Raw genomic sequence first — 12,011 nt, 5'->3', positions numbered from 1 at the left:
AAACCAGCCTGTAACCATCACTTGGAAATGAACTGTAGGATCTCTTTCCACTAGTAAATATTCCTTGACTTGATAATTATACTGAGAATATATCAGGTGAATAATTTTTATTTCTGTAGTTTGTCTTTTTTGTGCTCTTAGACTGTATATTGCCTTACATTGCTGTGAGAGTTATTCATTTTGCCTTTAAACTATATAAGAGCACATTTCAACTGTTACTTGAACCTGTTTATCAACTTTCCATGCCATTTTACTGTGCATTAGAATACTTAAGTTATAAAACCAAAAAAGACTTTAGGAAGGAGAGTGTCAAGGGGACTGGACAAGAAATCGGGAGCCTGGGCTCTGTCTAGGCCCTTGGGTAACTCCTTTAGCATCTTCTTTTTGCTCATTTGTAAAATGAGGTTGAACTGATTTGAGCTTTACATATATAATGCCAAGAGGCAGGACAGTGGGTAGCAGGTAGAAGGAGAAAAGGACAGCTGTAAAGAAGTGATACAAAAAGATTTAAAAAGAAAAAGTATTAAAAACAAAGAAAGAGTAGAATGGAGGGACTCAATTACCAATTTTGTGAACACACAAAATCAGAAAGTGTTAAAAATCAGTTCAAGCTCTGTTGCCTAAAAAATGCCTGCAATTCAATAATGTCAGCATTTATTACACACCAGTTGTATTCTAGGTTTACTAGAGATAGATATGTAGAAATTTGCATCTCTCTCTTGTCCACCAGAAGAGTTCTTGCTTTTGTAGCCCAAGGGGAACAGGAGGTCTTAAACAGGCTGGCATTATTGCAAATAGATGCTGTAACGGAGGGTGATGTGCACGGCCAGTAGGTCTCTTCACAGACAAGCATGTCTCTGGACCAGCACTTCCAATAATATTGCTGCCATGGTGGGAAGTTCTGTGTTGGTGACGTCCAGTGTGATGGCCAGTGGCCATGTGTGGCAGTTGAGCACTTGAAATGTGGCTACTGTGACCGAAGAACTAATTATTTTAGTTTACTTAATTTTAATTAATCTATAAGCAATAAGTAGCACTTACAACAAGATGTAAATAATACTCTCATTTATGGAGTGACTACAATATATTAGTAATAATGCTGAATAGATATCTCTAATCCTCACAATAAGAATAGGATAGCCTCATTTGACAAAGGAAACTTGAGGCTCTGAGAGATAAATTGCTTTGTTTTGTCCTCACAACTAATTGTGAGAGCTGGAGTTCGAAAAGAGTTGACCTGGTTCCAGAGTTGGGTAGTTTCTCCTATCCTGCCAAACCTGTTTCTGTATTACAGGGAGACTTTCTCTTTTAAGTATATTTTTCCCTCGCTTTATGGATCAGCTAGCAATACACTAGTATCTTTAACTTGATCACATAGAACAATTACAGTGTCCATTTTCCATCTTCAGCACGTGGAGGTATCGCTGCCGCTGGGCCATTCTTTTCTCTCATTGTGACCCATGTCCTTCAAACAATATTGTAAGAGTTGAAGGTCCAGTCCAGTTCATTGCCTGGGTAGTGTGAGCTGATCATCTAAGTACTTTTCCCCATTACATGCTAGGAAGCTTCAAAGCTATGCCTCAGTCCGAAAACATCAGGCGCACACTACAAACTCTTGGCATTTGAGTGTTTAACTGCCACACTTCAGAGTATTTGTGAAATCTCCCACAGTCTGAGCTGCTAAGTGAGCTTCACCTGCACTTGGGAATCTGAGGCATGATTCTGCTTTGCTCTTTTCTACTCATCATGGAGCATATAGCAACTCTCTAAGGGTCTGAAAGTTTTGATCGCAATGTCTTAGTTACTCTGAACTGATTCTCTTTGGAAATTATATGTTCAGATATGTGTAGAATCTCACAGGGGTAGTAATTTTAAAGGTGTACGGTGTAATTCACTGTCACCCATTATACATGAGCTGTAGCCACTTCAATTGATCTTCTAAATTTAGCTTCCCATTTCAGGAGGCAAATACCATTAACATATTCTAGTTTCACTCTGAATATACCATATCATATCTTATTTTCTTAAAGGTAATTATGAGACCCCATAAGAATAAGCCTTGTATTGACCATTATAAATTTCAATTTATAAAAAGTAGGATCTGCTACTCCCTTCATTTTTTTTTATTTATTTATTTATGTGTTTGTTTGTTTGTTTGTTTGTTTTATTTATTTGCTTAGTTTTTCTTCTTTTCTAATAGGCAGAGGTTCTAGTTAAAAGCATGTGCACAAAGGATAGTCAGGACCATTGGATGAAATAGCTAATGTACAATAGTAATATGTCTCCAGGTGCAACAAAAATTAAATATGAAAATATTTGTTATTTTTACCAGTTCTGAGTCTAATCTTATCTAGAGAGCTTTGTTAAACTCAGGATTTTTATATGCATGGTTTTGATTTAAATTCAGGATTGTAAGGAAAAGATGTAGTGTTTACTTTGAATATTAACTATACTTTGTTATTGGTTTTCCAAGAGCATTTATTCAACAAATAGTTCATTAAAAGGCTGTTGCTGTAAGCTTTGGCCAAGTCTCCCCATTCACAATTTTGCAACAAAAATTTCTCACTTCTTCAGTCGCTCTTATGGGAGGAATTGGAATGCCAAAAGTCACCTTGATCTAAGCTACTGTATCGGAGAAAAACTAAATGTAGATTTTTGTTTCCCTTTAGCCTTTCCTCATGTGTCATTGATGGAGTCATTTCAATACATTGAACTAGAGTTTGAGATTCTAATTCTATTTTTTATTGATCTAATTTTCTGGTGTTAGTCATTAAAAATGATTTCAGCTATTTGATGTTTGTTACTGTTTTGTTAAGTAAAAAGTTATTTTTTAACAAATGTGTACATCATTTTTTTATTTTCATAGAATAGTAATAATTAAAATTAAATGATATGAGTTTTTCTTATTGAATCTCTAGTGAACATCTATTGAAACTTGTCCTCTTGGTTGAGAAATTGGCAAAAATAGTTGACTGAACTAAAAATAATGAAGCAGCTCACTGATCATCTAGGTTGTTAAAGATGAAAGCATAAAGGATAATTGAAGTATGAACATTATGGTCATTCTGTTTTCACCAATATTATCTGATACCTCTGTCTCCATTTTTAAAGAAAGTAATCTTTAAAGAATGGAAAATAAAGAGCAGTTGATAGCGGTGCAGTTTGATTAAGTCACATATCATTAGCAGTTGCTTTGACCATTTCTCTATTGAATTTTCTTATAGTTAAAATAAATAATGTTTAGTTTCTTCTACTTTTAAAAGTGTAACAGTCCTGTCTGATATTTATTTGTATAAAATAGAGCACTTACAACTTTTGCAGTGACGAGTATAAAGTTTGTAAATGACATATACCTGATCTTTACATTATGATGTAAAGAAAATTTATAAAATATGCATAAATTATTTTTTCTTTTAAGCCATTAAACAATGGTTCATTTCTTGTTAACAAAGATTTTTTTCTTGTCTAGAGAGTCTTAATTTGGCTACAATACCAGAAAAACAAATTGGAAGGTATAAGATGTTCTAAGAACTTTTTAACCACATAGATATTCTTTTTCATGCAGATAGCATTTATGAATTTGGAGTAAATGATCTTACCCACAGATCTTTAAGCTTGATCTTAATTTGTAATCAATGTAACTTCCTTATACATGAACAAAATTACCTAAGTTTTTACCTTAGTTCACAAAAGAAATAGCAAATAATTCTATCCAAATCAGGAGGGAAATAATAATAATGTAATTATTACATAGTACATGTTTAAGGATAATGTAGTGAAATATATGATTAAACTCAACTATTATCTTAAAGTGAGTTATTTCCATTATTTTAAAATATGGTTTAATAATGAGTTAGAGTTTATTTTCAGTTTTATAGTAAATATATCAATTTCTGAAATTTGGTGATAACACATAGTACTATATATTAACACTGGCTGGCCAAAAAGCTGTCAGGCTAATAGCCTGTAGATAGATATATTATAGTCCTATTATGCTCATATTCTTCTTAGAATGAGATGATCTAATTTTCAATTTCCCCCTTTTCTAGAAGGTAATGTTTTCTTTTATCTTTTTAGCCTACATTTAAGACCTTCTCCGAATACATTTAGGAGTATTTTGAAACTATTAATTGTATAGTTCTCAAGAAAATGCTGGGTTTTGCTTTGCAGAACTGAGAGTATTGATTTGTTTGGGGATTCCTGGCTTACATTTTATTTTTGTCCCTTAAAGATATTTGAAAAAATCCCCCCCTTATTGTAAGCTCTTTGAAAATAGAAGACAATAGCTATTTATATATTTAAAATATAAAGAACAATTAAAAATAAAATGAAAATTATCTTGTGAAATATAGGGCTTCTGTTCCACCATGACACAGGAAAAATCCTTATTTTCTTAAGTGCACATAGGTTTTTCTATTTTGTTTTTGTTTTGTTCAGTCCTCCAGGACCTCCCAATTTTCAAGGGCACTGTGGGGCATATGTAGCATTTATTTGATGTACGTATGTTGTATGCATATTTTTCCACATCTGTCTCTGTGGACCTATCCTTTGTGAAATCCTAAACCTTATATTAATACTTAGTTTGTGATTCATGGTGTTCTGAGAGCAATTATATAATTTTGCGTAGGGTGTTTATTTGATGTGTGCTGTAAAAATAAAAGGGGGAGTGCTTATTTTATTTTTCTGGTAACCCTGCCGTTGCCTTTTTATTGGCGAATTTCTCTTTCTTGTACTGTGACCTGTGAGTCTCACATGGGCTCGCTGCCAATTTTTGTGAGCGCTGCTGCTTCAAAATGGAGGAGGAAGGTATCCGTTTCCTCGGGAGGACGACAGGGCTCCGTCTCCCACCATCTGGAGAGGGGAACTTCTGGAGAAAAAGAAGACGGGGATTTAAAAAATTATATTTAGCAAAAAAAAAAAAAAAAAGAAAGAAAGGCAAGGGGAAAATCAATTACAGTTAAACTGTACCTTATGAATTTATGCCTTTCCAGTATGCTGTCGTCTTTAAGGAAAACATAAAGAGAAAAATACATAGGTTATTTTTATAAAGGCCCAGTTTCCCAGATCTCATGAGTATTAGTAAACAAATGTAAGCAAATTGGGATTCGGGCACACTTTTAAAGTTAACTGCACACAGAAATATAGTAAGAACTACAAAGGAGGGCTTACCCCCCTTCTTTGCACACGGATTGTTGCTGGTCTGTGTAGACCTGGCTCTTAGTGGCCTTGTTCATGCATCTCTGCAGAAAGCGGGCACAATATTATAGGAAGAATATTCAAAGATATATTTGTCACTTTCTTTAGTTTGAATCGTATATTTGTTTTCTCTTCTCAAAAGTGAAAATTTTCATTGAAAGGTAGAATAAACGGGGAGAAGCTTTATAAGTTATATAAATGTCTAAACACTGTGCTGTACACCTGAAACTAATAAAATACTGAATGCCCTCTGCAATTGAAAAGTTAAACATTTTTTTTTAAACCGGAGAAGCTTGGTGCATGTCTTTCTGTCTTTACCTTTCCTGTGCTCTTGGGCCACCTCTGCTTTTAAAGAGAAAGGATATTTAAACTCCCAGGATCATCATGCTGGTATTGGATAACATATTTATAACTTGACGTATTCTTGCCTGTGTCTTGAAAATATCCCGCCCAGTCTCCCATCCACACAAATATACGGAGCATTTGGGGGCAAAGGCCTTGTCTTCTGTTTTCCTGAAAGGAGCAGTGTTCCTTGGCCTTCATCAGTCTGAGAATGCACCTGGCAGAAATTTAGCACCGTGGGCCTGCTTCTTATAGAGCTATGGACCTTGAATGCATTGGTCAGTGCAGCCAGCCAAACTGAACTGCCTCTCTCTCCTTCCTCAGGTTTATGCTCCATCAGCAAGCACTGCCGACTACAATAGGGACTCGCCAGGCTACCCTTCCTCAAAACCAGCAGCCAGCACTTTCCCTAGCTCCTTCTTCATGCAAGGTAAGTTGTCTCTTCCCCTAACCGGAAATCCACTGCGAAAAGTCTTCCTGGGTTTTGTCATGCCTTGGACGGGGCAGATGACTGCTGAGCTGATACCCAAGAAGTGGACTAGCAGACAAGTATAGAAATCTGACGGTCATGCATTCATTACAAACTACTTAAGACTTTGCTAAGATCTGTTTTTTAGATGAAAGCCCCTGGAGCAAAAATGAGTTAAGATTAGACTGGTTTACTTTACTAAGAACCAATGTCTTGGAGGATGGTCTTCCTTGACTAATCATTCCAACATCTTCACCCTCAAGAAGAGTGTGTGTGTGCGTGTGTGTGTGTGTGTGTGTGTGTGTGTGTGTGTACGTTTTAAAGTGGATTCAGTGTATATTTTGAGCAATCTGGATTTAGCACACTTGGGGACAACTTGTTATTATAAATAACTTTATATTAAAATTTTAGCTACATATTGTTTCATAGGTAAGAACAAGCATCTCCTTTGGATCAATGAAGTGACCTACTTGAAAACTGGAATGTTATTTTTATCACGGCCAAAGCTTTATTCAGCACGCTAACTGATATAGGGCAAAACCTACCCAATTTTCTTCCCCGACAAATGCAGAATATTACAGCTTTGTGGTTGCTAAAATATATTTCTTTTTCTAACTGGCCAGCGTCTTTGACTAAATTACCATGGATGTGTGGGCTCTGAGCTTAGAGTCTTGCCATTGATAGCACAGCCCCTGTCTACTGCTTGGAAAAAAAAGACGAAGATGGTTGAAATGACAGCAGCTGCTGTAAGAATAGGGTTTGGAGGATGCAGCAAAGCTTCATTCCTGATATGTCTGTGACACTTACTGCCACGTTGCAGTGATCATATTACCAAGTTAATACTCTGAAATTCAGGTTTGGGATTGACCGAGATCCTCTGTGCGTAGAACTTGAACTCTTCCTGCCGGGCTGGGAAAGCCTTGTTGGAGTGTATCGTTGGCAGGTGCCGTGAGGTTTCCCTCCCTGGGCTGCTCTAGGAAGGGCCATGTCGCCACAAGGGGAGCCTCCTTTGGGCAGCAGGTACCAGGGGAGCGGCCTGTGTCTCACTTCGATTACAGTGGACACACTCAACATCGTTCTGATTAAAATGGATTTATTTTCTTTCCCTTCAGAGTGTTAGCTCTTATAGGTGATTAGCTCACTTGTAAAATTCCACGGAAAATCTATAAAATTGAATCGGATGGGTCCCCCAGGAATAGAGAGAATTTGTTCCATGCATCATGGAGCTCATGTTCACAGGGATCCTTTATCTTTGTGACCTGTCCTAGGTGTAACTCTCACAGGAACACCCCGGGGCATGTCACTTGGGTATGTTCTGTGCCCTTACAAAAGGCTCCTCCCTTCCGCTATAAAAAGCAGCCATGCATCCAATTGGGAATCAGCCCCTTCTTTTGTGGTTAGTCCTGCTATTGGTGCTTACAAAGATTGTCATCTCAAGGATTCATCACTCAAAGCAGATTTTCATGGAGAACATTGACAGAAGGATAGGTTGCTTCTGCCGGCCTTCACAAAGGTGGCTTGCTTAAGCTGCACACAGCAGAGGAGATGGGGTAGTTAAAAAAAAGATGAATGCACAAGAGGCAGCCATTTTCAAGTATATGAAAAACCTCTATTCTGTTAACTCCCCATACTCTGCATGGTTCCTGCAGACCATGCAGAGTATGGGGAGCAGTTTTCTTTTCTGCATTTGAATACCCACAACACCAGAAATATTTTTTTGAGTTGACATTTATGATGAGCACAATTAATTTGCACATGTCTAATTCTATTCTTTCAAAACAACATTATGCCAAGATTATGGGATGTGATAAATATTAATTTACTGTGAAAAGCATAATTTATGTAAAACATGTATTTTTATAAGCTACATTGGGTTGAGTGTTCTGTGTTAACAAATCCTAAATGTATTTCCATAGAGTGCCTTCATGTTGTCAAAATGTTTCAAAAGTCCTTTTTAATGATATATATTTTCAATTTATTTGTCATATATGCCATCTACTTGAAAAGTCAGTGGTCCTGAACCTCATGTGTGACATCTAAACTCCCTCAGTCTGAGGGCTGAATCTAAAGTAGATGAAGAGTAACTTTCTGAAAGTCTTAGGTTTTCACATTACCATCCCAGACACAGTGCATCGTGGCCCCATTACACATTGGCTTCCTTCAGTGAGGGGTGCCCGGTCCCGGGAATCAGGCCTTGGAGAAACATGCTGTTGAGGGGAAAGATATTCAGAGACTGTCAGAGGCATATTTTAAACCTACTACTGTGCAGCCTCTTATTTTTAACTTTAATTTCCATCTTCTAGTTACAATTCCTAAATTATCAAGATCACAGACATGATTTTGCTTGCATAGTTCTTAAGAAATCTATAGATTATTCCTTTCTGTCCTGAAACTATTCCAGTTTTCTGAATTCTAATTTCTAAGTTTAAAATCTCAGAGAGAAAAAAGAAGCCTCATGAGACACAGTGTTAGATTTAACTTGCCTATTGCCTAAATTTTCTAAGTCTGGTGTGAATAATCCTATTTTCACAAAGCAGTACCTGCCATATAGTTAACACCTAGCTGGTGGCATGGTGTATATCTGGCACTCAGTGATTTTTGTCAAACATGACAGAAGGAAAACTTGAAAGAACCAGCAGTAACATGGGTTCTTCCCCCCTAATTTGAGAAACCTAAAGCAAACAAAACCAATCTCCCATAGTAACCTCTAGGCCAATAGACCCAGAGAATCTATAGGAATGTTTTTAATATGATATTAAAAAAAAATTAACTTGATATAAAAAGATACTTTATATAGTTTTCATATTATCTTAAATCTCTTTTAAACATTAGTTGTGTAACATTCAGACTCCCAAAATTGACTGTAGCGCTGTATCCATCTTATAATATGTGTGTACTCTTTGAATTGCTATTGAAGTCTTGAGATAATCATATATCTATATATCAAAAAATATTTTCAAAGGAAATAAAAACTCAGAATGATATATTCAAGACTCCTCTTTCCTATATGTCATAATGTAATTGCAACTTTAATTCTATCTACTGTATCTGTTACAAAAATGAGATTCAGCCTTAAATGCGAGATGTTCTTTTTCATTATGACTTGTTTCTTTATGTACGTTTTAAACTTGTAGACATGCCAACTGTGTAATGTCTCATGTATTTTATTTTTACCCCAGCATTTAGGAACAGTTTAACTTTTTGGTTAGTTTTCATAGAAAGGGGGATCAGAATAGCTTTCAGAGATGTTGCCTTTAGCATTAGGTACCCTGCTGTCTTAACATCATTCTATGTAGAAATGTTTTTCTTTTGCAGTTGGCTTTTTACTAAGAACACTTTACTATGTTAAATATTTGTGTTTGTTTTAGCAATATAGAGTCATTTGGGGGGAAATAATGATGACTTTTTTTCTGATGTAACCAGCTAACTGACACAAAGATGAATGCACAAGAGGCAGCCATTTTCAAGTATATGAAAAACCTCTATTCTGTTAAGCAAGGCTGAATGCCTCAGAGAAGTCACGGTTTCCTTTGTCCTTTACAGATGGCCATCACAGCAGTGACCCTTGGAGCTCCTCCAGTGGGATGAATCAGCCTGGCTACGGAGGGATGCTGGGCAATTCTTCTCATATTCCACAGTCTAGCAGCTACTGTAGCCTGCATCCACACGAACGTTTGGTAAGGCAGATTCTCATGGCAGTGGGATAAGACAGCTGGTTTATTAAATCCAGTCCTTGCTTTTCCATGCGTGTACACAAGGACTCTCCAAATGAATGCAACATTGTCCACACCCTTTATGCTTACAGTTTGTATTGTTCCTATAATCAAAGGGGGGACTGAATCAGATCACCTTTGTAAGTACTTTCGGATTCCTTGTCATTGTTCTTCTGTTTATTGTGCTTTGTTCTGTGCTTTCTTTATCACACTGTCAACTTCCTTTGTTACATAAGTGCACACTGTATTTCAGTTGCAGAATCCAGCTATGGCTGTTCCTTTTTTTTTCCTCTTTTTTTTCTTCTTTTTCTATTTGTAGTTTTGAAGGATATACTGCAGGGGGCAGAGTAACAGTCAGTAGACTGTGATGGTAGTGATATTCATGGGCATTTCCACTTCCCCTTGACCAGCTTCTCTCACTGCTCACCGCTGTGATCTGTTATGCCACACTGGGAGAAAGAGTTCATTTTTCTTCACCCTCCCATCAGTAACAGCAACCAGGGGATTTCTGTATAGAGCAGATTCCAAATTTTCTATTTTTAGTTTTAATTACGCAGCCCCAATCTTCTGATATTCTGTTTTGCCTCATGCCAGTTGAAAACTGCTGTAGAATGTTACTCTCTTTTCTTTTATTACTAAAGTTTCCACCCTGCCCATCACCTACACTCATCCATCCTAAATATTAATTACTTTTTATCCTGGAAGAAGCAACTCAACCTGATGTTTTTCTAGCCTCAAAGAAACCACAGCCAAGAACCCACTTGTGAGTGTAAGTCTATCATTAAATGGAGGAAAGTGTACTTCTAGACCATGAGTTAGGTTTGCGATGCAGATAAGAAAGTGAGTCCCTTGGGCAATAACCTAGTTTTGGAAATGTATGGACATCCACTCCTACAAGGTTATTACCAGTCCACTTAGCATTAGTAGACTTTATGTTATTTCTCTTCATCTTGGAATTTCCCCTTTTTCTAATACCCAGAGTTATGTTTCTTTCTCTGTCCTCATGTAGGATATAGTACTTCCTAGAATTCTGTGGTCTTTCTTTTGCTCAACCACTAGAGGTATGGAGAAAGTGACATATCCTATTCTAACAATCTAACATATCCCAGGAGTTGGGATTTCTGAAATACTTGAATATGCCTATTTATTTAGTCCTAGTGACAGAGACACTATGAGGTCCATTAACCTATCCATTAATGAGAGACAGATGAAGGTAGAATTGGCCTTTTAAATTACCTCCTAAGTGTGATTGTGTAATTCACAAACTATCTAAGTTCAGCACACTTTTACTCAATAGCAGATGATTTGCTTTCAGATTTTCTCTTCTCCTGCCTCCTGCTTAGAGGTATTAGAGTGAAAGCTTAGAGAAATATCAACTACTATTATACTAGAATTTCTTCTTGGCTAACATTTTTATTTATCCATTATCATTTTCCACTTCTCTAAGGAACTCATGATCAAATCTACATGTGCCCTATGAACAAGGAAAGTTTTGATTACACGTAAAAGATCTTGGCAGTATTGTAATATGTTGAAACTTCAGTCCTTTTAAGAGTTGTCCACCTGACATTTATTTTTTTCTTCCCTTCTATATTTCTTTTTTCTTTCCCTGCCATGATCTAGGATGTTGATTTAGGTAGTTTCATTTCATCCCAAATTCACTGCATGGGGGAGGTATCTTTTAAAATATGCTCAAATGCACACAAAAATGTAGCTTTGTAAAGGAAACTACACTTCGAAAAAGTTTTGCTTAATGAAAGGAAAGAAGATCATTTGGAGGGAGTAACCCAGTAAGTTGCATCAGATGCTGTATTTGTAATGTCACTTATCTATCACAAACATAGGGTTTTTATTCTTAACATGATCACGTAGCAGATTTTAGAGATTAGGGGTTTTGTTTTGTGGTTTTTTTTTTTTTGTTTGTTTGTTTGTTTGTTTGTTTGTTTGTTTTAAAGGCTGAATGAATTATGTCCCTGGCAATGTATCCTAATGAATTTTCTCATTGGTAGTTTCTCACTGGAAACTGTTGAATTGTTATATCGAGTGATCATTGCCATTTCAATAACCATTCAGAAATATTTTGAAGTGACATTAAAAAAAATCTGACCCTGGCTGAGAATAATTGGAGTATATAGTACGCAGTTGGTGTTTTTTCACTTGAAAATAATGGCAGTTCCTTACAATGTTCACCTGTAGCTTTGGGCCAGTGCCATAAGGAACAAAGAAATAATTTGAGGAAGAGAAGAGAGCTTTCCTGATGGTACTTTGGGTATAATATAGCCAAATCTATA

General features: G+C 36.5%; 1 protein-coding gene across 35 annotated transcripts in view; it reads left to right on the top strand.

Moving 5' to 3' along the window:
• Nucleotides 1-12,011, top strand: part of TCF4 (transcription factor 4) — a gene marked incomplete at its 5' end in the record, with an annotated part of 342,458 nt that overhangs the window by 279,746 nt on the left and 50,701 nt on the right. For all 35 annotated transcript variants that reach the window (XR_014795329.1, XM_084887803.1, XM_084887799.1 and 32 more), the window contains 2 exons: nt 5,863-5,968; nt 9,551-9,684. Coding sequence is in view for 34 of the 35 variants with exons in the window: in XM_084887803.1 (XP_084743929.1) it covers nt 5,863-5,968; nt 9,551-9,684 (240 nt within the window). The remainder of the gene's footprint in view (nt 1-5,862; nt 5,969-9,550; nt 9,685-12,011) is intronic.

Source organism: Pipistrellus hanaki, assembly GCF_964339955.1.
Source record: "Pipistrellus hanaki genome assembly, chromosome: 6".
In the NCBI taxonomy this organism is placed as follows: domain Eukaryota; kingdom Metazoa; phylum Chordata; class Mammalia; order Chiroptera; family Vespertilionidae; genus Pipistrellus; species Pipistrellus hanaki.
This window is presented reverse-complemented; position numbering and strand designations above follow the sequence as displayed.